Raw genomic sequence first — 27,594 nt, 5'->3', positions numbered from 1 at the left:
TCTTTTGTTGTTGTACCACATCACACAACACACCGCAGGCAACAACAAGGGCTCTGCAGTGCTTTCCTGTGATGTTTGGGAACAAGCTGGGTACAAACTTCTGTTTTGCTCTGGAAAGACTGCACGGCTGTACCTCAAATCTTCCTATCGATGCACCGTAATAACCAAACTGATACTTTCACGCTGCCTTTCTTTCTTTCTTAACAGCACAGACTGCAGACCTTGGCACATGCTATATGTCCAAGGTTGTGTCCTCTTGAAGGCCCACAAACCTCAGCAAATCCTGCCAGTCGACATAAATCTCATCTCAGTGAGGCCTCTGGTGATTTACTGATGTGAAGTCTCTGTGGTTTTAATAAACGAGCCCCTCTGAAAGAGTCTGTTGCTTTTAAATGGATTTAACATTATGCAATAGCTGTTCTCACTGCATATTTCTTTCCTTCTCATGTGCACACATTATTTTCCACACTACACTAATTGAGACAAAGTGAGGGAGAGGTGAGGTAATTATGTGTTTGATTAAATAACGATTGAATGCGTGCTCATGCCCTCCTAACTTGACTGCATCTTTTAATCTCATTTGCAGAGATGAAGACTGACAAAATCAACTTGTAAAAAAATGCTAATCGATTTATTTGCTAATCAGTGTTTTCAACAATCTTGACTGTGGCTTTCCCCCATAGGGCTGTCACTTTATCTACAAATCAAGTTCAAACTCATTCATAATGACCCTTAATTGTTAGAATACATTTGAACCCATTACTTTATTTACAATTATTATAATGGCTACTTTGTTTACAGTGGTGCTAGTGTGGAATAACCAATCCCCGAAAGGCAAATCACTGACAAAAGGAGGAAGCTTCAACAGCTAAAATATAATTATGTTACATCGGTTAAAACATAAAACCAATAGTCATGGTAAACGGCTGTTTCCCAACCTCTACCAACTTGCTGTGGGGTTTTTTGTGCACGCCAGTATCATCTGTACCCCTGCAAACAAACAATCATTTCCAAAAAGAGGAATTGCTTAAACCACTGTAAGTGGGCTTAGTCAGGTTAATGGTGGGAAAATAAAACAAAGCACAGGAAGTGGAAAGCAGGCAATGACCAAAATAAAACAGGAACTAAAAAAAACATTGTGATATGATATGGTAAGAAACTGTAAATGCACCCTCTGCTGGATTTGAAGGGGTAAAAATATGAGCTTATGAGATGGAGCCTGCAGCACGTAATTACAGTTTGAATGTGAACTTCAAATCCCATGTTCAAAATAAAATAACATTTCTATATTTGACTGGTTGCTAATGCCAAATTGAGGTTTTTGGAGGCAATTATGAAGGTGGGCTGAAAAATGTATAGACTGACTAAGGAGTAACGCCAGAGCCACGAAACTTGGCATGTGTTCCTCCCAGATAAACCTTCATTTGATAGCTAATGCAGGACTTTGAAAATGAGTACTAAAAACATTTCGTGAACATGGGCAAAATTTGTTATCAGACATCTGCAGATCAGACATTACGGGATGCTGCTCCAGCTTTGGGGAGAGTCTTGAAAATGAACCAAGGCACAGCCATCACCCAAGAATACATTGATCGCGTTCACTACATGGTGATGGATCACTTGGCACATTCTGAAGAAGACCCAGCTGGTTTTCCTGAATGTTTGCTTGGATGAGTGTTGGTTTTCACCACTTTGATCAGAGACGAAAAGGCGGTGCATGCAGTAGAAATGCCTGCTGTTGAGGACTTCTTTGACCTTCCAAGTGCTGCAACACCGAAGGAAGAAGTATGTAGACCACCACAGAGGAGACTATTGGCCACTATGGTCCAAGCTCTGCTCTCCTCGCTACGGCACGGTTTAGGTTGGTTTTCCACTACAAAGAAAGTACCTACACAATGTGGGCGGAGTCATCACTGCACGGCTGCATGAAACTGCCACACACACAAAGCAGTTGTTTTCAGTGTAACCGAATCATTAGAATCAGTTAATTAAAAAATATTTGTTCAGTACTTCCTCCATGACCGGAGCAACGGCAGGGTTTGTGATGCCACTCACCGGTCGTGATCAGCAGTGCTGGATACATCAGACTCCTCTGTTAAACACTGAGATTAGAGACATTTCCCTGGTAATTGTTGGAGATTATTCCCTGTTTTTACAATTGTTAAGTAGTTTTAACTGATCATAGTATCGTCTCAGCTCGCTTGGAAGAGCAGGTACTTCAAAAAGTAGTAGTCATAGGTCAGCCTATGAACTTTTCAGCTCAGCCTCCTACAGTTGCAGAGAGAATCAATGCAGATGATTCAATGAGGCTAAGGCTAGGGAACTGAAATAAATCACTCACACAAATCACTTAGACACATAAAAGCTGGGAATTAATCCCATTCACTGTTTCCACAGAAGAGCAACACATGCACCACATGAAGCATGAGCCGTAAACAGATATTGTTGGCCATCACATACTGAGACACAAGGAAAACCACGAGGCAGTGCCACAACACTTTCAATTTTTAAAAAGCAAAGACATCTGGATACTCAACACTACAAAGTGCTCTTGGCTAAGAGGCTTCAGAATAGAACAGCGATAAAGCAGTGAATCATAATCTAATCCCTGAAATAACTTGAAAGTATACATTTTTAATGGCTTTTCAAGAGGAGGGACCTCCGTGCTTTCTTTAGACAAAGACCTAACCTGGAAATACCTTCTACATACAACCCTACTAACAATAATCACAATTACCGTTACACATAAAACAGATCACAACTAGAGCTACAACCAAGGATCATTTCTATAATTGATTCATCTGCTATTATTAATCGATTAATATTATTTCCTTGATTAATTGAGAAATCGTTTGGTCCATAAAATGTCAGCTTTCTTACATGTGTGATGATTATGGTGCTGTTTTAATGCTATTGTTAATGTCTGTGACTTGCGATTGTGCTGCTGCCTGTCTTGGCCAGGACACTCTTGTAAAAGAGATTCTGAATCTCAATTTTTTATCATGTTATTTTTTATGTTTATGAACTTGTTGACTAATTCCATCTCCTTCCTTGTTCTTGCCACGGAAATGCCTGAGTGATACGGGGGATACTGATGGGCATTCATGTTGGGCGTGTTACCGTGAGCATACTTAATGTGTATTGAACTGTTCAGTTTTTACTGCTCTGTTTTGCACCCCTAATATTAAAGTATATTGTATCATCACCACTGTATCGGGATCAAGTGGCAGCAGGTTTGTGGCGTCACCTGAACTACAGCTGAAGATCTTTGCCCGAACCAAACAGGACCCGATGGTTAAACGTTTCAAGCTTACCTTCACTTTCTTACCACACAAAAGGCTAGCATGTCACTATTCTTTCTATTAAAGAAGATCTGCAAACTAGTGACATGAATGGACGATTCATGTTCCAGGAAAATGTTTATTTGCATTATAAATCAAGTTGAAGCTCATTTTCTCATAGACTTCTATTCAAAAGACTCGTTTTTGCAACTAGCACAGACGCCTCCTGGTGGCTATTCAATATATTCTTACTTCCTGAGAGACTTCAACAAGGAGACCAAACAACTTTTGTGGTCTATCATATCATGATTTGCATTACTTATTAGCATTATCAACAGCACAGCTAGCGTTAGTCTATTCATTGCAAATAGCCATCAGTAGAAGGGAATAATATGGCGTCACATTTATGTCAAAAGTCACGAGAGCAGTAAAACATGCTCACAAGCAAATAATGTGACTGTACGTGCACGGATATTAACATCGCGCTCACAATATAGGTTCCTCACACGCATAGAGAAACAACCTAGAGCAGTTCAGACAGCTGGGATTGAGGCAGGCAGCTGTCACTACAAGACGTGTGGATATGGTGCAATGTTACTTAATGAAACTAACATCGAATATAAGCTTTAATGTGTTATTGTCTGTGCAGTTGTTTATTTGGAGTCAAAGCCATTTTATGAACATTACAAATTCTTGGCTCCAGGCTAACATTCACTTAAACGATTCCTCTCCACTCCGGAAAGTCCAGTAGTGATAGCTGTCAATCAAATACAAGAAGGTCCTTGTGGGTGTGATCACACTGAAAGTGACCAATTGCAATCAAAAGGGTGCCAAATAGCTCAGTCAGTAGAGCTGGTGCCCCGTACGGCAAAAGACCCATTGCAATGACCTGGGTTTGATTCCAACCTGCTGTCCTTTGTCTTCCCCTTTCACACTTCACTGTCCTATCCATTTAACAATTAAAGCAATGAATCCATTACCAAAGTAGTTTGCAATTAATATAGTAATGGCTGATTAAAAATGTATTTCTGATCTAGAAATACATTTCCAGAGGGGGGTCGACCGATATTGGGCCGATAAAAACACCAGATGACATTGATGATATTTAGACCCAATATGCAAACTCCAACTCAAAACTTTGTTTTTTGATATTTAAACTTCTAAAAAAATAATAATAATAAAATAAATCAATAAAGTGATGCATCAACTGTCCTACAGTTCTGGAATTGCCCTCTTATAAGCGCTACATGCAAACAATATTAATTTCTGTCTGTGCATGCACGGTGTGTAGCTCTGCAGCGGGACAGTATCACCATGTCTGTTATGTAAAATCATTTTGTTTCACTTTGCCCTGCTAGTGTGGTTGAAATGAAGGATTTGTTTACATATTCATCCACATTTTTACTAGGTTTGAAAAACACGGCAGCCGCTAACATTAAACCTCCCCCTACTCCTCTGTAGTATCTGTGCGTATGCTTCACTGGTTTCAGGTGGACTTCAACAAAGAAGCAGCGCTGCCAAAAACCACTGCATCAAGACAAGATTACATAATAATAACAGCTACCCTCAGCTGGTGTGTGGCAGTGGCCAAAACACTGGCACAGGTTACAAGAAGCTCCATCACATGCAACACATTCCTCTGAGCATCAATGAGATTAAAGAGCAGAGTAAGTCTGCAGAGGGAAGTGGCACCACAACCTCCTCACAGCTGCACATAAAACTCAGCATCGTGCTGCGTTTAATGACCTGTTTTTAAAGCTGGGATTCAGAAGTATTACAAGCACCACCTGCAGCACTGACATACCAGCACACCCTCCACCCTCTGCGTGTTTACGTGAAGCAGCTCACCTTGGTCAGTTGTGCTATCTTCTTACTCATCTTCAGATGCAGGTCTTGTGTGTATTCCAGCGTCACACTGCCGTCGTAAAACATGCTTGAAGAAGTGGGAGAGGTTGTTGTGTATTTGGTGCTGCCAGTGCTGGAGGTGATGTACGGGGGCTGCCAGCCCGCCCCCGCCGCCATCTTCACCGGGAACGAAACCCAAACGCTTGAGCTCTAAAAGGAAAAACAGGTGCCGCGAAGCGTTAAAACCGCGCCATTGTTGTGTTAGTGGTTTATCTTCGGCTTCAGTGACGGAGGAAGACGAGGAGTCGCGACCACGGGGCGCGACACCGTCCCGCTCGCGCGCGTCGGAAACGGGAGCGGGCGCGCGAGGAGATCACAGGAGCGGAGACGCGCGCCAGATGCTCGTCCAATATGGACAGCTAAGAGCGCCATCTATCGCGTACGGGAGCGTATTTCTGCCAAACCAGAAAATAAAGCAAAATTGGTATCACATGTACATTCCTGCAATAGAATGAAAACATTTGGGTTTGACACCAAAAGATGAACATTTCAGCTTTTACTTCCAGGTATTTACATCTGGATCTGATACACAACATAGAAGATAGCACCTTCTGTTTGAACCCACCCATTGTTGTGTGTTGTTGCCCAGGTGTGTCCTATTACATTGTTTATTCAAACAATAAACAGCACTGAATGTTTACACTCTGATTCAGATTGGGTAGGATAGGTTTTGCATGTGCAGACTGCATTTAGAATTGGAACCAACATGAAAACCAGAGAGCTGTCTATGAGTGGAAAAACAAGCAATTGTGAATTTGAGAGAAGATGGGAAATCAATCAGAGCCATAGCACAAACATTGGCCATAGCCAGTACAACCATTTGGAATGTCCTGAAGAAGAAAGAAACCACTGGTGTACGAAGCAGCAGATGTCCAACAGGTAGACCAAGGAAATTATCAAAAATAAAGGTATTGGCCTCACTGTTCCAATACTTTTGGAGGGCACTGTATCACACATCTATCCATCGTACTTATCTAAATAATTTAACACACTATACATAAAACCAAAATTATTCAGTTTTAACAAGCTGAAAAGTCAGGAAACTTGTTTTAATAATTAAAAAAAGCACTCAAATCATTTAATCTATTATCAAAATAGTTGCCGTTTAATTTAGTAATTGATAATAAGTTGCATTATAAACCCTTTCACATTTAAATTACATAATGATGTTAAATATGGAACATTTCATGGTTTGGTATATCTCGATGTAATGTGACAAACATGTTGTTATAACATGACATGTTATAACATGCTTTATCTTCACTTCTGAAATTTACACTTTATTAGGGTGTGGGTTTTTTTTTGGTGCAATAGCATAGAAAAAAAGTGACCTGCAACACTTCCATTGTCTTTAATGAAGCCATATGATAATAATAATAATAATGATAATATCTTATATAAATGATGAAGAAGAATGATGAAGAAAAGTCAGTCCAGAGCAGAGTCAAGGACACCTTTCCAGGTCTGCACAATCTCAGACTTGAAAGTTTAACTGTTGAATTAATTGTATTGAATTTTTTTAATAGGTTCACAGTTTATTTAAACCACACAACATATTTTAGCATTTCATAATTGAAAGTACATTAACGAAATATTATTATTTTCTACAAACCTATAAAAAAGGTTTGAGGGAATCAACCATGTTACGTTACTCAGTAGACATGAGGGCTTGAAGTGGACAAATGCAGGTGGGGCCACCATGGAAACCACAGACAAAAGCTTGGGACCCAAATTGTCAGCATATAACCAATATGGGGCCCACATAGACATGCTTACATGAGTTTAGTGATGTCAACATTACAACATATGCAGTAATCATGGATTTACCTTAGAAGACCTGTCATCCAAACAAAAATCTCTGCTGTAATCTAATGATTACAGGCCTAAGAACCAGCAAAGGAAGTCCACACATATCACAGAGGTGTACTATATTATATATATATGTATATATTCAGTTTGCTATTATATCTTCCTAAATCAGTCAATCCTAAATCCACCACAAATCCATGTGCCTCCTTTTGGTTGTCACCTTACATCGATTACTTATAGGTTAGCTAAGATTTTAACCACACATCTATTTTCCAACCACATTCCATCTATCTGTCTATCTAAACGTCTTTACTCCTGACTCACTTGGGACAGATAACCAGCAGGTGGCAGCAGTTGCTCAGCAAGTTGTGCAGCCAAATCACAAGGATTTCTGTTTTACTAGTGTTCAAGTGAACAATATTCAGTGTTGTAAACTTTTGTCACAAGTGTTTAATATATTTACACCACTGATTTAATTATTCAACACATTTCTAGCCACTGTGTCAACTCTCACCCATCAAAGATTGAGTGAAAAGGCTTGGAAATGCGACGCCCTCCCACATATGCAGGCTTGGGACCAGCACCAGGAGTAGTGGCTGGGGTCAATTTTGAGTGTCCAATTAACAATGAGCAATGAGGATTGGGTACCCGAGCCCTTGACCTGGCAGGGATTCAAGCCAGCGACCCTCAAGTTACAAGCCCAATTCCCTTCCGTTTGTCTGTGGGTGACCGTTCGCTCTTAACTTGCAATAAACCCTCTAAATGTGGTCAGTCTACTTCATCTGTGTTCTGTAGCATGGGCCTTTATATTCACTGCTTTTATTCAGGGCGGCGGTGGATCAGTGGAAGACATAGTTGTTTTTCAACTGCAACGTTGTGGGTTAAATTGCACAATTCAATGTGTCCTTGGGCAAGACCCTTAACCCCATGTTGCTCCCGTATTGGCAGTGTGTGAATGGGTATACAAGATGTGTGATAGAAAATATAGTGTACGTGCATGTGCTTTATGAAAATGTGATTGAATGGGTGTGAATGGGTGATTGGCAGAACTGCAGTGTAAAGCAACTTTAAATGGTCATCGCGACTAGATATACAGACATGTATCTAGATATAAATACAGACCATTATAACACTCTCAAGATGGGGATTGGGATCAGTGGGTGGAAGTTTGATCCCTGTCTGCTCCAGTTTGCCTGCAAAGTATCCCTGTGCAAGACACTCAATGGCAAAACTGTATTTTAAAGTGATTTTAGTAGTCAGTAGTACTACATAAATAAAGACTACAGTATTTACCAACCTACTTTTAGCTAAATGAAAAAAAAAACACATGAAGAAATGGATATGAGCCTCTGTTTTTTTTTCTTTCTGAGGCTGCGCAGATCCTTTTTTATGACTTTCTTTTCCTTAACTGTTCCCAGATGTGAATCTGTGTCTGTGAGTGACTCGTGCGCGCACATAAAGTAATCTTTCTTTTCCTACTGTCTCCAAAGAAAATACCATACTCCCATATGTGAAAGGAGCTTCTCCTGCTGACTCTGCATTAAGAGTCTCTGTATATTCCTGCTCCTCTGGTTTAACCAGTGTGCCGCCGACTCCCCACACTCAAGCAGCAGAAACCAGTCAGGATCCACTCACCAGGTCAGGACTTTTAACTCTTAACTCTACTTTTATATCTTTGTGCGAGTGTGAGTTTGTATGTAATATATATTATTATAGTATGTTACAAGTACATATGTTTGCATGCAGCTGGAAACTCTTAACTCTCATGTTACAGACATACAATGACATATGTCCTACAATGCTAAATGTTTCAATGTTATGTGGATTAGCTATCACTGTCTACATGTGAATTATTAATAGACATGTACAGTGCAGTATTAATAAAGTGAGTAACATAGGCTGTAAGAATGTATATGAGGGGTCCTGGTTTGTATTTGACCCATTTTACCCTCATAAACCAGTAGAACAGGCTTTAAAAACAGCCACACAGCTGTTTAAGTGTTAACTCTTGTCCAGTAAACAAACGTGAGGGACTGTTTACTGGAGCAGAGGGAACGTTCACATTCTTGTTTATCTTAGGATGAAGAAGAAGTTGTTGATGGATGTGGACACTGGGGTGGATGACGCTCAGGCCATCATGGTGGCCCTGGCAGTCCCCAATGTGGAGGTCCTGGGGATCACTTGTTGCCACGGAAACACATCGCTGGAAAACGTGCTCAAGAACACGCTGCGTGTCCTGAAAGTCTGCAACAGGCTGGACGTAAGTTCTTCCTATCATCCATCCTATCCTGCTCCCTATGTGCCCTATCATGTACCCTTTCATGCTCCCTGTTATGTAGGCTTGTGTACAGACACAGTGGTGAGACTTCAGTGGGATGGTTTGTTTTTACTACACTCATGACACAGATCCCAGTGTACCGTGGCTGCTCACAGCCTCTGGTGGCTCAGAAACTCCATGCTGGAGATTTTCATGGGAAGGACGGACTGGGAGATGCCCCAGATCCACACGCTCCAGGCCTAGAGCTGCTGCAGGAGGAAAAAGCTGTGCAGGCCATCATCAGGATTGTCAATGAAAATCCTGGAGAGGTTGGTGGTACATTTCAACCAAGAATACTCCAGGGGACTACTGGCGGGAAATGTGCCATTTCATGCACTCATCTCACTAGACTAATATTTGAAATTAATTTCCATGGTTTAATGTAGGCCTACATATACATTAAATATACATATATATATATTAATTATATGATGTATTAACAATTGATATTGACTGCATAGGTCCAAGAAAAATGATATTGGTCAAACTCTGACACTTGGTACTTTAAAAGTTATTTTCTTGGACCGTGTACAGGTGACTCTGGTTGCCACAGCACCCCTTACTAACCTGGCTGTCGCTGTTGAAGTGGACCCCTCCCTCCCTGAGAAACTGAAGGCTCTGTACATCATGGGAGGAAACACTGAGTGTATGTCACGTATGTTTTGTGTCCACTGTAAATGATAAACTAAGCTAATCAGAGTAAATGATTAGTTAAACTCATCAAAGATAAGCTGAGATAACCCTTCATTTGTCTCATGACAGCAGCATAGATGAGTAAATAAAGTAAAGGTTATAAGTAACCTTAATAAAAACTGTTGCGCAAATACAATATTTAATATTGAAAATAAATATATATAATATAGAACAATATATACAATGTAAACACTGTTCAACGCAATCATATACAACATGGTCAAATTGTGTTATGAGGGTGAACAGTCTGAGGCAGCAGGACAAAGTTAAAAATATTCAGTATGCAGTACTGTGTAGAAGATGCACACAAACTACACATAAAATACACAATACAATATAAAATCACCAAAAAATATATCAATATATCAATATAAAGTACAAGTAGTTAAAGATATTGGCAGCTCTGCTTCAGCATCATTTAAATACACTTGAAAAAAAAATTCTTAAGTTTCATATAATTTTGTAGGATGACCAAACCCAAGATGGACGTATAAATTAGAATATGTAAGATGTTTTACTGATTTACAATATTTTGTCGGATTAGCTCAACTACAGTCCACATTTATTGTGGCATTGTTTTGATAAGCTTGCGCAAAGTTGCATTAAAGTGTAACTGTACTCCCTCTTCTGGGGCTAACTCTGCCCAATGCCAAGAAGTGGGCTGAGAGCTCTGGAGGAAAAGTAAATGTAACATGTTTGATTTGTCTGTGTTTGTGTGTAGCCCGGGGTAATATCACACCGTGTGGAGAGTTTAACTTCGTGGCTGACTCTGAGGCCGCACACATCGTGTTGGACCGCTACACCTGCCCCACCTACATCGCCACCTGGGAGTTCAGCTGCAGGAACATCCTGCCCTGGGTCTTTATTAACAATCTCAACTATAGGGGGCTCCATTTGTAAAGTTGCTCCCACTGAATTTAATGGCAACATTTGGCCACATTTAAAAAAAGTTTAAAAAAAATGTAGGGTTTAAATGTATTTATTTAAGTCACCTTTGACCACATTGGCAGCAATTTGTCTCACAGTGGACATGGCAGAAACATTATTAAGCAAATTTAACATTTTAGATTAAAACTTAAACATTTAGAAAATTTGACATACTGCAGAGCTAAGTTTCTTTTTTTAAACAGATGTATCTTTAAACTAGCAACTATTGCAGTAAATCTTGTTAAATTGAATGAATTAAATAAACTTACACAATCTTGTATGTATCAAAACGTTGCTGTAAGATTCAGCATGAGCAACTTAACAAAACTGTGTCCCTTACAACTATTCCAATTTGGTTTAAACTAACCAGTTTTCATCCTGACCACATTAAATAAACCCCATATTTCCTCCTTTTCCCCCTTCAGTCTTTCTGTGACACTTGGCTGGCCCAAGACTCAGACAAGGCTCGTTTCATGGAGAGGATTTTCCAACACACCAGAGAAGTATGTGAATATCCCGAGTGTGTTATTTCAACAATACTCCAGAACAAATGTCACATATACTGCATGTATATTGTATGATGCAGATGGTCCAGACTGAGCGCTATCAGAAAGAACTGGTTGCAGGTAGTGGATTTAACTCCTGTGACTCCTACGCTTTGGCTGCAGCCATTGACAACACTCTGGTGACAGAGAGTGAACAGGTGACATTTTTAACATTTTAGTACTTTTCGACATATTTAGTGTCTTATACACATTGAAAGGTCACATGTACTGGTTTTACCCCACCAGGTGGCTGTGACAGTGGAGCTGGAGGGGAAGTACACCCGAGGCATGATGGTGCTCGACTACTTGGACCTGCTGCACAAGAAACATAAAGTGTTCATCATGAAGAAATTTGACTTGGAGAGGTTCAGACAAATGCTGATGCACGCACTGAAATAGCATGAATTCCTTTGACCTGCTTCAGAGACACATGGAGTTGAGTGACATGCGTTTTACATACCAGCACATGAGTTGTTTTATATTTTGATCCAGATATAGAACTTTGCCTGCTTATAACAATTACCATCATACATGAGCATGACAAAATTAATCCTGATCTGTTAAGATTTTACTGAGATATACACATCTGAATTAAAATAGGACTTCCCCTGTTGGGATAGGGTTATTCACATATATACATATATATATATGTACATATATATACAAATATATCAAATATATACATAATGTTGTATTTTTTAGTGTAACAACATCCTGTAAAGTTTCTCTGCTGTCACTGAAGCAAGTCTGAACAGGGCAGGACAAAGTGCCACTGTGAAAATGTTCAGTTAATAGGTTTGCAAAATTCAGGGAGTTTTATAATTTGAAAACTTTAATGGGAATAAACTGGAAATTTTCTAAATTGAGGGTTGGGAACTTGAATATAGTTGGTAAATAACATATTGTAATTGTAATAATGACAATAAAGATTGATTATGATTCTCTGATTCATGTTCCCTATCATGCTTTCTATACATCCATTTTGTTTCCTATCATTTACCCTAACATGCTCCCTATTTATACCATCATGCTCCTTATCATTCTTCCTATATGCGCCTGGGTGTTACAGATATGGCTGTAATGTGTGTATTGCCAAATTATGCACACATTTGCTATATTGTGATTTGGGTCACTTTCTCATCTTCTTGCTTGCTGTTACAATCGCTATCGTTACAGCAAGCAGACATTACTGGTTAATAAACCACACTGAGTACAACACGTTTCGTGATTTTCTCGTGTTTTTCCCGTGTTGGTTGTTTCGGGTGCTCTCTCTTCATACTTGTTCGCCAACGTAAACGTCATCACGTTTCAGACGCAGTTTCTTCTGTGACCCAATCAGAGTGTCGTGTAGTGTGAGGGGGTGTGTCGTTGAGTGGGGGTGTGTGTCGTTGAGTGGAGGGGTGTGTCATTGAGTGGTCTGCGGGTCTGCAGCTGGACCTACTTGAAAACATGGGTGTACGTTCACGTCGGCTGCAGACGATTTTCGGCAAACAGTCTCTTTTCGGCACGAAACGGGTCACACAGGTTTCGGGGTACAGCGGTTCTTAGAGCAGCTTGCGAGATGAACGGTCTGTTTGAGGAAACCGTTTGAGGAGCACGAAGACAGAGTGGAGCGGTCAGAGAGGGACACCCGTCACCGGAGGAGGCTGCTCGATACCGCGGTGAAGCCCAAACTCAGTCTGCACACAGCAGGTCAGTTCCTTACTCACTGGAGCGGGATAACAGCTACTGACTATCCTGCTATTTGTTAGCCGATCCATGATTGTCGCTCGATCGCAGTTTCGTTTCTTTTTACAAAGCTAATCTAATCATCTCCAGTTCATTTACAACGTCCCTTTGAGTCAATATCATTCATAAACAACAACACGGAGCCTGTGGACTTTAAGTAAAGAAGTCAATGGGCACAATGATGATGACCATGATGTCTTTCGCCCACTGAGCCACTCCACAGTCATCAGTACCTGTTACTTTTTAAATAAGTGCAACGATGCCCTCCACAGTTCCACGTTCTCCACCCGAACGGCCTCTCATCCCTTCAATCTCTTTCACCACACATTTCAACACTGTAGTTGTAATCTTATAACACTTTTATACCAGTGTTTTGTGAAGACACTAGATGCAAAATCCTCACAGTGAAGCAACAAACTATCATACAGTTTGTTGCTTCACTGTGAGGATTTTGCTCAGCCTGTAAAGGTTTAAGCAATCAAAGCAAATCTCGGGAGCTACAAACAAGTCACGTTGATCGTGTGACACCCAGTAATGTGTAGTCACATTATGTAATTTGTGTATGATTTTATTATGATTATTTTTTTTGGAAATTAGCTTATCTAAGGTAATTTGCTGAATATTTATGTTGGTAACAGTGTCCTTATTATGCCACAAGGGGGCGTCGTCTCCTCAGTGGGACAGGCTTGGTGCTGTGTTGTCTGTCTCATCCTTTCTCTGTCCTTTACAGGTCAGTAACTTGGTAAAAGACACATATGACCGCTATAATGTTTATTTCGATGGTTAAGCTTGCGTCACTGTGTGCTTTGTTCACCAGGACATTTTGGTTTTGTTACTCTGAGAGAAAGTAAAAGTGGCGGTCAACAGCGCTAGCTTAAACGCTACATATGCTTCATGTGTTGGACTAAATGTTGTCAGGTCACGTTTTAAGGCTCGTAGCTGCATGTGGTTAGGCTTCCTGCACATTTTACATACTGTATATGCTAACTGTTTTCTACAGGAACATGTCATGTGTGTATTTCATGTTTCTGTAACTTGATAAGTTGATGTGAAAAACATTCAATGGGTCTGTCACTTGCTCATGCTATCATGCCTTTTTATTCTGTTAGCAGGATACTAAGTGTGAACAAGCTGCCAGTCAGTCTCACTGGAAATGTATGTATGTATGTGAATACATTTTTTGGAGCTTGGGACCAAAAGGACATTTGAAGGAATTATGTGTTTCATTTCATTATATATGAAAAGTGACAGTAACATGCACTGTAAGAAATGTGTTTATTGCAGAGAGAAAGTTTGTTGATTGAGTTGTGACCTGGTATTAGGTTTGTGGAAAATGTGTGAAAAGCAGACTATGTGTAAAGTGCATATTTGTAGGAAACGCATCACCTGTTGGGGAGGTGTTCTCTGCAGACACACTGTGATCTGTGGAACAGGGGTGCTCTGAAAACACCCCCATTATCACTTGGTACATTCTTCCAGATGAAATCAAATTAACCATAGACTGTATGAAATTAACACGGCAAAAAGTCGACTTAGTCGAACCAGAACGTATCTACTGATTCATCGACCAGTCGACCGGGACTTTACAGCTATCCCTATGTACAGCCTTTGAAAAATGTAGCGGCTGACAATGACAGTTATTCGAATACCATGCCCCATATATTCATGGTTTCCAGACCATTTTCACTATTATGTCTCTCTCCTCTCTTCTGCAGATGACGAGAAGATGTTGGTGATTAAAGAAGAGGTTCCCCCTGAGCGGCAGTGGAGCTCCATTGTTGACCAGGAGGAGCCAGAGCACCCCCCCATTAAAGAGGAAGAAGTGTGGATCAAACAGGAGGAGGCGGATATCATTGCTGTGACTGTGAAGAGTGAAGATGATGAGACACTAGAGTCCTCAAAACCCGATCAGAGACTGAAGACTGAAGACAGTGAGGATGACTGGGAGACCAGTGAACCACCAGTGAAAAATAAAACAATATCCAGTCATTCAAGAGGTAGCACTGATGGGCAAATGTGCTGTCCTGAATGTGGTAAAACATTTGGATGTAAGTCACTTTTGTTGATACATGTTAACACTCATTGTAGAGAGAAACCATTGTGTTGCTCTGAGTGTGGTAAAGGATTAATCCAACAGAGAAGTCAAACAGGAGAGAAACTATTGAGTTGCTCTGAATGTGGTGAAAAATGTGCCTATAAGGCACTTCTGTTAAGACACGAGAACAGTCAATCTGGAGAGAAACCATTTAGTTGCACCGAGTGTGGAAAATGTTTTAGCGCAAAGCGCAATCTAAAGAGACATGAGCAAGTTCACATAGGAGATAAACCGTTTAGTTGCTCTGACTGTGGTAAAAGATTCAGCTATGAGAGCTATCTGAGGTCACATGAAAAAAGCCACACAGGAGAGAAACCATTTAGTTGCACCGAGTGTGGAAAATGTTTTATCGCAAAGCGCAATCTAAAGAGACATGAGAAAATTCACATAGCAGATAAACCGTTTAGTTGCTCTGACTGTGGTAAAAGATTCAGCTATGAGAGCTATCTGAGGTCACATGAAAAAAGCCACACAGGAGAGAAACCATTTAGTTGCTCGGATTGCGGTAAACGATTTGCTGAGAAGGGCCGTCTGAGGAAGCATGAGAACATTCATTCAGGAGAGAAACCATTTAGTTGCTCCGAGTGTGGTAAAAGATTTACTCGTAAGAGTAATCTGAGGTCACATGAGACAATTCATACAGGAGAGAAACCATTTAGTTGCACCGAGTGTGGAAAAAAATTTATCACAAATAGCAATCTAAAGGATCATGAGAAAATTCACACAGGAGATAAATTGTTTAGTTGCTCTGACTGTGGTAAACGATTCAGCTATGAGTGCTACTTGAGGTCACATGAAAAAATCCACACAGGAGAGAAACCATTTAGTTGCACCGAGTGTGGAAAAAAATTTATCGCAAAGCGCAATCTAACGAAACATGAGAAAATTCACACAGGAGATAAATTGTTTAGTTGCTCTGACTGTGGTAAACGATTCAGCCATGAGTGCTACTTTAGGTCACATGAAATAATCCACACAGGAGAGAAACCATTTAGTTGCACCAAGTGTGGAAAAAAATTTGTCACAAAGAGCAATCTAACGAAACATGAGAAAATTCACACAGGAGATAAACCGTTTAGTTGCTCGGATTGTGGTAAACGATTTACTGAGAAGAGTAATCTGAGGAAACATGAGAAAATTCATACAGGAGTGAAACCTTTTAGTTGCTCAAAGTGTGGTAAAAGATTTAGACGAGAAGATGAAATGGAGAAACATATGCAAATTCACACAGGAGAGAAACCCTTTTGTTGCCAAGTTTGTAAAAAAAGATTTACACGGCATAGTCACGTTGAAAAACATCAATGTGTTGGTGACCCGTCGGAGCTTAGTCAGAGTCAGACTGAGAGGACACAGAGGACTGTGCAGGACCACAGCCTGTCTGGACCTCAGGAACACGTTCCCCATTTCCAACAAAGTGAACCTGGAGTGGTACTAGTGGAGTGGTACTAGTGCTGGTTCAGAACTTTAATGTAGGATTCTTTTAAAAACAAGCCAAATCCTTATGTCATGTCATACGTCACTCTTTCATGCGTCAACTGTGTATTGTTGGACCTGGTTAAAAGCCTTGTGACACCCAGTGATGTAGTACTCGAGACTGGTCACAAGAGCGATTTCTGCTTTCTCTGACTCGTCTCAAACTCGTTCCTTCAAAGACTCGGTCTTGACTCGGACTCGGACCACAGTGGGAGGAGAAGAACTTGTAATTTCAGACCGAGTCCTCGAGACCAACGCATTTTTTATGTTCATGTTATGTCCTAACTATGATTAAAAAGGTCAGGGTGGGCTTAACATGTTGATGACAGAGCAGCACTGTTGAAGCAGTTCATAAAAATAGGCAGAAGATGATGCATGTGGTAGGGATTTTTTTAAATGATAGTAAAAGCATAGTCTATATTAAGACTAGGGCTGCAACAACCAATCGATTAAATCGATAAAAATCGATTACTAAAAGCGTTGGCAACTAATTTAGTTATCGATTCGTTGAGTCGCGCGATTAATACGTCACTTGTAGGCGCAGAACTGTTTACAGACGCCGACCACGCCCACAGCGAGCCTTGCGTGCGCGTGAATAGTGGCGCGGATAAGCGGTGCAGGAAAGTTACGGGGTGAGCGACAACTTGTACTTTTAGACGTGAAACGTCACGTGGCGGAAGCGGAGAAAACGGTTCGGCCGAAATCTTCTAAAGTGTGGGGACACTTAACAATCCATAAACCTAAAAAGTGTGTTAGCTGGTACCAATGCAAAGTTCCTGAATAGACAGTTGAGTGAACAGTGTGTGTGTGTGTGTGTGTGTTAGAGCACCAAGCAAGACCAGTTATGGTCACATGTTGAAACCAATGCTGTGGACAGATTGGTCATTTGCATTTTTCTTTATTTTTTTTTTATCATTTATTTACTGTTCTAACAGATCAGGAAACTTTTAAACAACTGAAAACCTTATTTTGTGCACTTTATAAAAAAAAAGGAGCCTTTTCATTTTTGGAGATATATAAATGTATATCATACATTGTATGTTTTTTTTATTGTGTGTTATTCCAGTTATGTTTTGATTTTTTTTATCATTTAATATTACTTTTGATAGCTCAAGGACGTTGGAGCAATAACCTGTTGTTTTTATACTTCAGTCTGCACTGTGAATTTGAAATGTTCAGTTTTTGAATAAAGATGCGGCAATTACAAATGTTTCTTTTTTTTTTATCGATTAATCGAAAAACTAATCGGCCGATTAATCGATTATTAAAATAATTGTTAGTTGCAGCCCTAGCACCAAAGCTCTGAGCAACTGCTTGAGACGCACTTTGAGGGCAATAATCTCTGTTTTGTTGATAATAAAATGTAAAAATTATTTACATTTCATCCTGTCTTTGATGGCCATCAGGAGGATACACTTTACACATTAGAGCTCTCTCAGCAAAATAAAATCATTCTTAAAAAAGTATTTCATCTCTAAAGGTATTTCAACGGGTAAAATATTTAAAAAGAACCCCCCACACCATGTTACTGTTAGCACTAGCCCTTTAGGTAAACATGAAACATGCCAACTGTGTATATTTGCTATTAAAATACATATAATATATATTTGCACATTATGGCGGTGTAGTCCAGATAAATGCCCACAGACCTGAATCAGTTTCTGGGCACGAGTGGGAACACAAGTGGAATTTGGAAAAAGATAGTCAAAATAGAGTGACATGATTTTGGCGTCCTCATCGGGCCGTAATAAAAGAATGGTGGTGAGGCACAACTGCTCCATGAATGGATCTGACAAAGTGTATGAGTAGGGAGATAGTGATGAGAATTACCCTAACCCTGGTCATAGGTAATGAGGCACTAAGTGCTAGGAAATGGATGGGAAGAAGCAAGGAGTAAGTGAGGAGAAAGAAAAAAATACTATATGGGTTGTCAGGTTTGGTGGGGTAAAAAAAAAAAATCTGGCTGATGGGAACCTGCTAGTGGGGGATTGGCAAGTAAAGCTCTCAAACTTCAGGAGTGGGAGGAATAGATCAAACATCATGCATTGGGAGTGGCCACTACCCAATTAATACTACTGTGTTTTGGTGAATTATGCACTGGAGTGTGCAATATGAGCGTCAAATTATGTAATATTCCATCATGATATTGCAATAACAATAATTTGACTTTCATGTAATCGACTGGAGACCTCTGTGGAATATATTTTGATTATGCTATTTTACATTGAAAGTCCACATCCATCACTTTTATTTTGAAATTGCAGGCACTTACCGTAATGTCTAGCATATAAAGATATTGTAAAACAAAGCGAGGGCACCGTCGTTCTCAGGGAAGGGAGGGATGCGCAGTTACCGTGCTAATCAAAACCATGTCTGGTAAATAAAAGTCTGAGACAAACGTGCAGTTGAACATTTGAGACTATTTATTTTCCTTGATGCCGTGGCGAAGCCTGCGTGTCAGTCTGCACAGCAGGTCACTCCGTGTTCACACATTTGTGTTTCCAATTAAAATAATAATTGTTACTTAAAAGGTGAGCATGCATACAGCTGTTCCTGGGTTCATGTGGTGGGAGACATTAGGAGTCTCACTTTCTGTGGAAACCAAAGAAGTGAAGCATCCGTTTTGAACACGAACACTTCTTTCCTCCCAGGAACTGTGTGTAGACACTGTTCTGAGATTGGAGCTTCAAGTTGTCTGCTCTGACTCTCTTCATCTCCTGACTAAACTCTCGTCTCCAGGCCTGCCCCTCTTTCAGTGCAGCAGCGAGACAGTCTCGATCTTTTGTCAGAGACTCCCTCTCTTTGGTCAGCAGCTCTTTGTCTTGCGTCAGGGACTGGTTCATCTTGGTCAGACAGTTGTTCTCATTGTTCAGAGACTCGTACTCATTGGTCAGAAACTCATTCACATTGGTCAGAGACTCATTCTCTGCGCTCAGAGATGCTTTCTCTTTGGTCAGTGACTCATTCTTTGTGTTAAAAAACTCTTTCTCTTTTTTCAGCGAGTCTTTCTCTTTGGTGAGCAACTCTTTCTCTATGGTCAGAGATTCTTTCTCTTCAGTCAGAGACTTGTTTTTTTTTGTCAAAGACTCATTCTCAGTGTCTAGAGACTCATTCTCTTTCCTCAGAGACTCATTCTCTTCACTCAGAGACTTGTTCTCTGTTGTCAAAGACTCAATCTTCTTGGCCAGAGACTGACTCTCTTTGGCTAGAATCTCAGTATTCTTCATCTCAGTCTGCAGCTGCAGTTTCCACATCTGCTCCTCGTCCAGCTTGGCTTTCAGATGCTTGTTTTTCTTCATCTGAACCTTCAGTTTGTCAGAGACTTTGTCAGTCTTGGGTCTCAGGTCACTGACAGGCTGCCTTGTGAGTTGGTTGGAGAGTTCCAGCTCATCCCATAGACCGGCAAACTGCAGCTGAGGACCATCTTTTAGTACCTGGAGCTCCATCTCTGTGTGGTCAACATCATCATCCATGTTGTCCACCAACTGATACAAATGGTTCAGCCTTATTTTGGTTTCAATGCCACATGCTGTATCTGTGACGCCGCCATCCATGGTTGTTCACTATCTCTGCTTCGTTCTTCTATCTAAGAAGCTTCTCTATGACGCAGCTTTTCTAATTATTTCTGATAAGGTGAGAGGTGCAATGCTGCCTTCTACAGGAAAAGATGTTTCTGTCTGCAGTTCAAAGTTCTTTGACACAGTTTGGCACAGTAGTAATCTCCTGTTTTAATAATAATGTCTGCCAGGCCCAGGCTGTACACTGAGATTCTTCTCCCCTCCACCTTCTATCTGCTCAGGGATATTTGATGATCTTACTTTGATCTCCTGATGACACCTTGATGATGTCTGATGAGAGGGGAGGGATCATGGAGCAAGTGTCGGGATAGGGGAGTGAGGAACTGGGTCAATAATGTGCTGCTGCAGAATCCCCTCTATCTTAAAAGACCGGGAATCCATTGAACAGTGCAGTGTTCTTAAAGTGTTACTGCAACCATAACTCATGCACTTTATTTGTCTATTTACTTGCACTTTTATATTTCAGTGTTTGCTTTGTAACTGTTTTTTTATGAACTATGGCATGTGCTGCAGCCTTTCTTGGCCACAGGTCACCCTTGTGAAAGAGATCTTGATCTCAATGGGTCTTTTATCTGGTTAAATAAAATAAATAGATATAGGATATGTACAAAGACTCATTAAAGCTATAAATGCTACACAATCTGAACTTATTATTATTATTATTATTATTTTAAATAGATATATAGAACTATATACGTATGTATAAACGTCATGACGTTTAATTCAGAGAAATGCAGGAATTCCGCGATACAGTTTTGACAGGCTGTGCGCGCACCCGCGGACACGACTCAGTTTCTGGCAGACAATCACGACACCGGAACTCAGTGTCTATACACATTTCGCTCCGAGTTGTATATTGCGCAGAAAATAAGGAAAATGCGCACCGTTTAGTTTCCACAGAAACCCGCGTCAGTTCTGCCGCTGAAGATTTTCGGCTGCAAAAGAAGAAACTGCCCAAGTCCCGGCGTTGAGCGCGCGGCTAGTAGAGCGGCTAGCAGCGGCTCAGTGGAGGAGATGGACGGTCTGTTTGTGGCAACTATGGCGGAGCACGAAGACAGAGTGGAGCGGTCAGAGAGGGAGAGCTGTCACCGGAGGATGCTGCTCGATGCTCTGGTGAAGCCCGAAGTCAGTGTGCACACAGCAGGTTAGTCCCTGCGCACTGGTGCTGGTGCTGTAAACGTACTGGTTTCTAATCTAGACAAACTGGTTACCTTCCGTCAGTCAGTGATGCTCGGAAAAGCAAATGAAAACACCGAAATGTAACAAATATTTGCTCAATATTAAATTAAGCAGTTGAAACTAGAATTGGAAATTAATATACATGCTTTTATTTCCTTTTAACCTTAAAAAGAAGAAGAAGCTTGCTCCTACAGGCTGTTCAGAACTCTTCTGATAGACTTTTAGTCTATCTATCTATCTATCTATCTATCTATCTATCTCATGGTGTCACTTGTGCTGTTGCATTTACATTGCATACATTTAAAATGATTCATTTGTGAAACTGGTATATTACTTACAAACTTAAGTCATTCACAATAAAAGCTAGTGTTGTGGGATGTGTCTAACACTAATGTGTAACACTAGCTTTAAGGTTTAATTTTAGTCACGATTAATATACCTGCTTTGAAAATCCAGAAGATTATCAAGGTGCTAAATCCTACCTCAGATAAATATGAAACCTGTCAAGTTGTTCAGATCCATCTTCACAATAGCTGCTACTGTAGCTTTTGTAACCATCCCTCATAAACATCTATTTATTCCAAACCAAGGTTTATTGTTGTGATAAATCTTACCTAAGATAAAAAATGGTACAAACCACAGCCAGGTTGTTCAGTGATTCCTTTTCACTATAAAGTATTTCTACTCTCTTCAGCAGATGACCAGAAGGTGATTAAAGAAGAGGTTCCTGGGAGCCCCAGTGTGGACCAAGGGGAGCCAGAGTGCCCCCTCATTAAAGAGGAAGAGGAAGAAGTGTGGATCAAACAGGAGGAAGAGGCTGATATCATTGCTGTGACTGTGAAGAGTGAAGAATATGAAGAGAAACCTGAGTTCTCGCAGCTGTATGACACTGAGGAGAACCGAGAGGACTGTGAGGTACCAGAACCCACTAGGAACTTGGTTCCAAATGGACATTTAGGACCAAGTGCTGAGGACAGAACTGAAGACTCAGAGACTGAAGACAGTGAGGTTGATTTGAAGGAGGCCAGTGAACTACCAAGTTTAAAAACAGTACAAAATAAAATGTTGTCCAGTGATTCGAGTGGTAACACTGGTGAGAAACTTGGCTGCTCTGAATTTGGTGAAAGATTTGCCTCTAAGTCACTTCTGCTGATACACGTGAACACTCGTTTTGAAGGGAAACCATTTAGTTGCTCTGAGTGTGGTAAAGGATTTGTCCAAATGAGCAGTCTGAAGAGGCATGAGAAAATTCACACAGGAGAGAAACCGTTTAGTTGCTCCGAGTGTGGTCAGAGGTTTAGACGAAGTGATTACATGGAGAGACATGTGAGAATTCACACAGGAGAGAAACCATTTAGTTGTTCCGAGTGTGGCAAAAGATTTATCTCAAAGAGTGATTTGAGGAAACACAACAGAGTTCATACGAGAGAGAAGCCATTTAGTTGCTCCGAGTGTGGCAAAAAATTCTCAAAAAAGCTGTATCTGAGGTCGCATGAGAAATTTCACACAGGAGAGAGAGCGGTTACTTGCTCTGAATGTGGTGAAAGATTTAGCCATGAGCGCTATCTGAGGTCACATGAGAAAATTCACGTGGGAAAGAAACCCTTTAGTTGCACCGAGTGTGGTAAAAGATTTTCAAGTAAGAGCAACCTGAGGTCGCATCAGAAAATCCATCAAGGAGAGAAACCGTTCAGTTGTTCTGAATGTGGTAGAGGTTTTATCCATGAGTGCTATCTGAGGTCACATGAGAAAATTCATACGGGAGAGAAACCTTATAGTTGCACTGAGTGTGGGAAAAGGTTTTCCAATAAGAGCAACCTGAGGTCACATGAGAAAATCCATCAAGGAGATAAACCATTTAATTGTTCTGAGTGTAGCAAAAGTTTTATCCACGAGTGCCTCCTGAGGTCGCACGAAAAGATTCACACGGGAGAGAAACCATTTCATTGTTCATCCTGTGGTAAAAGGTTTACTTTAAAGGGTTATCTGAAAAAACACGAGAAGATTCATGCAGTAGAGAAACCATTTAGTTGCACTGAATGTGGTGAACGATTTATTGATGAAAGTAGTCTGTGGACACATAAGAAAATTCATAGAAAATAGAAACCATTTAGTTGTTCCGATGGAGATGTGAGAATTCACGCAGGAGACCGACCATTTACTGTACTAAAATAAGAAATACAGCTATTCATACAGGAGAGAAAAACTTTATTTGTTCAGTCTGTAGAAAAAAAGATGGAGCAAACACAGTAGCCTGGGATCACATATATATCTATATATATATATATATATAAAAAATTTGATACATTCAGTAACATACAGCACTCAGAGTATGATGATATAAACACTCCATGAATGGGAAATCACTGACAACAGGAAGAAGCTCCAACAGCCCCAATATCATTATTACATCTATGTGAAAACATACAGCAGTCTCCCTCATTTACTGTATGTAGACTTGCAGTCCAAGATGCTGTTGCTGCTGACACTCATACATGATTTGGTAGAAAACCTAACATGTGCCCTTTGCTGGATTCTAAGGGTAGGCACTTATGAGAGAGCAGCCTGCATTTCGAGCATGTAATTACAGTGTGAACTTTACATCCTATGTCAAAATCATTTTGTCAGAGACGGATGTATGTGGAGACCTAGAAGATCAGGCCTTCATTGTTAATGTCTCCCTTTAAAGTGGCGCAACATGCTGATCCAGAAAGAACTGGAAAATGTTAGTAAAAGAAACCGAAACAATTCATCACAGTATTTCATGACATTTCCACAGGCATCATCCAGGCTGTGGATCATGTGTTTTAGTGTTTTTATACAGTGTAAACATTTAAGTATCTTCAAGATTAATACATTTTTTTACATTATTCTGATTAGTGAAAAAAAATGTTCTCAACATCTTGAGTTAACAACATTTTCACAACGTGAAATCCCATACAAACTAACGACACGCCTGGCCTCGGCACGGCGTGGTTATTTTGCGTCTCCATGGCGATAGTACCTGGTACCTGGTACTTTTAGTTCCGGCTCTGGTGAGGTTCCAAGCGAGCTGAGGTTGAGGTCGTCAGACTGGAAGAGGCGTGAGCAAGACGTCAGACGTAAGAATCAAGCCTCTAGTACAGTACTCATATCTCAGCCTTCAGCTAATGCAGCATCAAATGCATCCTCCCTCTATAGCAGGCACGGATGTCTTTAGGCGTGCGGAAGTGGCTTGTTTAGCAGTATATCTGTCACATGTCTACCACACTGGTGCCCTTAGTAAGTTGCTATCTTTGCTATCAGCTTCTGTTATAATTCCTGTTGTCCTCAAAATTTTACATGCCTCTATTGTTTGTAAAATTGATCTTTTTTATAATCTGCTGAACTTGTTTCTGTACATACACCTACTGCTGTCCATGCTGGAAGAGGGATGTCTCCTCTGTGGCTCCTCTGGAGGTTTTATTTTGTAAAGTAAAAGGTTTTCTTTTGTAAACCCTCAATGTGAGGGTCTAAGGGTAGTGGGTGTCATCTGCTGTACACTGTAAAGCCCTGCGAGGCAAACTGTGTTTGTGATACTGGGCTATTTAAATAAAAGTGACTCATGCGATTAACAGACAGACTCATGCCTTTGATCACAGTTGTTTTATGGCACTGGTAATTGGTAATTCCTTACATTTTCAGTAATGTTCCACACACCTTTCTTTGTTCAAAGTCACTAAAGGACACTTGGCTAATTGTTAATTGCAGGTTGTGTTGTCAATTCTGATGTTGCTACACAGGATTGACCTAATTATAATCAGAACCATAAACCATAAATAGAAGTCTGAGACAAACCTGCAATTTAACATTTGAGTCTACTCATTTTCCTTCACAAAGACCTTGATGCAGTGGGTAAGCCCCCAGAACCAGATTTTCACAGATTTGTATTTCCATCAATTGCCATATTGGGAGTTAATTCACTGAGATATTATACTGTGTTTTTACCATTCCATTACCATTCTTTGTCTCTATGTGCCTGGCATCAGCAGATTCCCAGACTCTGTCTAACCAACCAACTGCTGCCCACAGAGCTGTGTGGGCTGTTCCAAGTCATAACACCTTTCCCCTGATCAACTGCACAAAAGCCTGGATGCTCTGTGCTGTCTGTTCCTCTTGTAAGACGAATAAAACTAACAAAGCCACCGCTCTTATGTCTTCATTTCTACATTGACCAATTAAAAAAAATAAATAAAATATTATTTTCCGACTTAAAATAAAGAATGAAGATGCTTTTTTGTTTTTGTTACAGCTGCTCCTGCTTCCCATTAGGAAGGGGAGGATTATAAGCTTTTTATAAGTTGTCCTGTGTCAAAAATGTCGTTGAGCACAAGTTAATAATAAATTCAACCTTGTCCCCAATGAAATGTCCGCAGTTTTCATTTGATGAACGCAATTTCCTCTGTAGACACTTTATGTAGTGTAGTGGTGTGCGAATAGTGTGTTGTGCCTGATTCTGTGGGGCACAGAGCCGAGATAGCCCTGTGCCTGGAGTGTTGTGGACTGTTTCGGCAGTGGAGCCTGAAGTTCAGGGCACCCAGAGCGCTTCTCATTGGCTGATTTGAAGCAAGGGCGGGCACTCGGATAACTCATCCATTGACTGCTGGATTTTAAAGGCGATATAGACCGGAAGCTCTAATTAACGCTGCGTTTGTGTGTGTATCTGCGTCATTACCTCGTTTATGAAACCCTAACGTTTCAGAACAAACAGTTCAGCCACTGCTGAGAAAATAGAGTTTTGTTTTCCTGGGCTCCGTGGGTTGACGTTGTCATCAGAAAACCTCACGACTCCTCTCACCTCTGTAGCGCCTCCTGGTGCGGGCACTAGTCCGGGCACATCCGGTTGCGTACATTCAACCGCAGAAGAAGAACTACTCTCGTTGTAGCTGCTGAGATGCAGAGCATCCACCGTGCCAGAGGGGGAGCTGTGTATCTGAGAGCTGGCCTACCAGTGACGTCACTTCCAGGTACCTGGCCAATCACAGGACAGTGGGAAAGCTCTCGTTGGCTGGCCAATCACAACACAGTCCACGTTCTGGGGGTGTGATTTTGGTCTGAAACAGCGCGGCTGACCAGAGCGTCAGTGGAGGAGATATTTTGATCGGCTCGTTTGCAGCGATTAGGAGGTTTTTAACCATGAAAACAAGTTAATATATGTAAGTAGACCTCCATAACTAACATATATGTGCGATACAAGCATTCAATGTCACCTTTATGATCACAGAGACGTTTGCGGACATGAAGGACTGCAGAGTGTCATTCCTCTTCGACAAGTGAGCAGTGAGTCTAATTTATTTTTATTCCAACTTGGAATTGATAATGTTGTTATGGAATTTCTGTAATGTGTGTGTGGGGGTCACAACCTCACGTGGGCTCCCAGTGGCAGCTGTAAACCTGTCTGTGGTGCTGAAATGGCTGTGGTATATTGTGTGTGTGCGAGCCGTTCACGCCAGGAGTCGTGCATTGTGTTTTCATTGTTGTCACGTTGTTGTTTCGATCGCGAGTATGTGATATTGTGAGATTTTGAACACTGCCATTTGGTGGCGCTATTGATATGATAATACATGTCATCAGATTGACATTGTCTGTGTGATGGCGTTATTCAGCTGCAATTTTGTGTCAAAGGTGCTGTGGTGCCCTCTCTCTCTTGCTACTGTGTTTTGGTTGTGAGGGTATGAGAGAAATGGTGTTTTTTCTGGATTGCATTGTAAGAATTTCCTGCATGACCCCACCAGCATTTCCAGCCCAAAATCACCACTCATGAGTCTCATTTTTTGTGGAAACCAAAGAAGTGAAGCATCCGTTTTGAACATGAACACTTCTTTCCTCTCAGGAACTGTGTGTAGACACTGTTCTGAGATTGGAGCTTCAAGTTGTCTGCTCTGACTCTCTTCATCTCCTGACTAAACTCTCGTCTCAAGGTCCAGCCCTCTTTCAGGGCAGCAGCTAGACAGTCTCGATCTTTTGTCAGAGACTCCCTCTCTTTGGTCAGCAGCTCTTTGTCTTGCGTCAGGGACTGGTTCATCTTGGTCAGACAGTTGTTCTC

General features: G+C 40.8%; 5 protein-coding genes across 9 annotated transcripts in view; 3 read left to right on the top strand and 2 right to left on the bottom strand.

Moving 5' to 3' along the window:
* fam184aa (family with sequence similarity 184 member Aa) overlaps positions 1-5,476 on the bottom strand; it is a 58,411-nt gene extending 52,935 nt beyond the window's left edge. For all 3 annotated transcript variants that reach the window (XM_044018091.1, XM_044018101.1, XM_044018109.1), the window contains exon 1: positions 5,130-5,476. In XM_044018091.1, the coding sequence (XP_043874026.1) occupies positions 5,130-5,303 (174 nt within the window). In that variant the 5' untranslated portion in view covers positions 5,304-5,476. The remainder of the gene's footprint in view (positions 1-5,129) is intronic.
* A 2,659-nt stretch (positions 5,477-8,135) lies between these two features.
* Positions 8,136-12,424, top strand: LOC122765377 (inosine-uridine preferring nucleoside hydrolase-like). The gene is made up of 9 exons (XM_044019611.1): positions 8,136-8,203; positions 8,457-8,633; positions 9,075-9,255; positions 9,402-9,581; positions 9,847-9,958; positions 10,727-10,863; positions 11,358-11,435; positions 11,519-11,635; positions 11,724-12,424. Exons 1-9 carry the CDS (start codon positions 8,136-8,138, stop codon positions 11,874-11,876), a joined length of 1,203 nt encoding a protein of 400 aa, XP_043875546.1. The 3' UTR covers positions 11,877-12,424.
* Positions 12,425-12,901: 477 nt separating this feature from the next.
* Positions 12,902-17,799, top strand: LOC122764950 (gastrula zinc finger protein XlCGF26.1-like). Of its 3 annotated transcripts, XM_044018986.1 has the most exons (3): positions 13,839-13,935; positions 14,921-15,616; positions 15,785-17,799. In XM_044018986.1, the coding sequence occupies exons 1-3, from the start codon at positions 13,854-13,856 to the stop codon at positions 16,747-16,749; spliced, it is 1,743 nt and encodes a 580-aa protein (XP_043874921.1). In that variant the 5' UTR covers positions 13,839-13,853; the 3' UTR covers positions 16,750-17,799. The 3 variants fall into 3 exon arrangements, with proteins under 3 accessions (XP_043874915.1, XP_043874921.1, XP_043874905.1); XM_044018980.1 differs by lacking the exon at positions 13,839-13,935 and adding an exon at positions 12,902-13,169 and having other exon boundaries at positions 14,921-17,799; XM_044018970.1 differs by having other exon boundaries at positions 14,921-17,799.
* A 1,459-nt stretch (positions 17,800-19,258) lies between these two features.
* LOC122764970 (immunoglobulin G-binding protein H-like) lies at positions 19,259-20,868 on the bottom strand. The gene has a single exon (XM_044019004.1). The coding sequence runs from the start codon at positions 20,325-20,327 to the stop codon at positions 19,359-19,361; it is 969 nt and encodes a 322-aa protein (XP_043874939.1). The 5' UTR covers positions 20,328-20,868; the 3' UTR covers positions 19,259-19,358.
* Positions 20,869-21,125: 257 nt separating this feature from the next.
* Positions 21,126-23,817, top strand: LOC122764959 (gastrula zinc finger protein XlCGF26.1-like). The gene is made up of 2 exons (XM_044018998.1): positions 21,126-21,495; positions 22,225-23,817. The coding sequence occupies exons 1-2, from the start codon at positions 21,366-21,368 to the stop codon at positions 23,631-23,633; spliced, it is 1,539 nt and encodes a 512-aa protein (XP_043874933.1). The 5' UTR covers positions 21,126-21,365; the 3' UTR covers positions 23,634-23,817.
* Positions 23,818-27,594: the final 3,777 nt, after the last annotated feature.

This window comes from Solea senegalensis, linkage group LG2 (genome assembly GCF_019176455.1).
Source record: "Solea senegalensis isolate Sse05_10M linkage group LG2, IFAPA_SoseM_1, whole genome shotgun sequence".
Classification (NCBI taxonomy): Eukaryota; Metazoa; Chordata; class Actinopteri; order Pleuronectiformes; family Soleidae; genus Solea; species Solea senegalensis.
Note: the sequence above shows the minus strand (reverse complement) of the source record. Positions and strands in the feature narration are given on the sequence as shown.

What these genes read in the sequence shown, in the direction of transcription:
- LOC122764970 (XM_044019004.1), bottom strand. Translation starts at nt 20,327, where the DNA reads ATGGATGGCGGCGTCACAGATACAGCATGTGGCATTGAAACCAAAATA.
- LOC122765377 (XM_044019611.1), top strand. Translation starts at nt 8,136, where the DNA reads ATGGGGATTGGGATCAGTGGGTGGAAGTTTGATCCCTGTCTGCTCCAG. An exon ending in TTTGCCTGCAAAGTATCCCT is followed by an intron (nt 8,204 to 8,456) that starts GTGCAAGACACT and finishes GCGCACATAAAG; the next exon opens with TAATCTTTCTTTTCCTACTG. An exon ending in GCAGGAACATCCTGCCCTGG is followed by an intron (nt 10,864 to 11,357) that starts GTCTTTATTAAC and finishes TTCCCCCTTCAG; the next exon opens with TCTTTCTGTGACACTTGGCT.
- LOC122764959 (XM_044018998.1), top strand. Translation starts at nt 21,366, where the DNA reads ATGGACGGTCTGTTTGTGGCAACTATGGCGGAGCACGAAGACAGAGTG. An exon ending in AGTCAGTGTGCACACAGCAG is followed by an intron (nt 21,496 to 22,224) that starts GTTAGTCCCTGC and finishes TACTCTCTTCAG; the next exon opens with CAGATGACCAGAAGGTGATT.
- LOC122764950 (XM_044018970.1), top strand. Translation starts at nt 13,854, where the DNA reads ATGCCACAAGGGGGCGTCGTCTCCTCAGTGGGACAGGCTTGGTGCTGT. An exon ending in CCTTTCTCTGTCCTTTACAG is followed by an intron (nt 13,936 to 14,920) that starts GTCAGTAACTTG and finishes TCTCTTCTGCAG; the next exon opens with ATGACGAGAAGATGTTGGTG.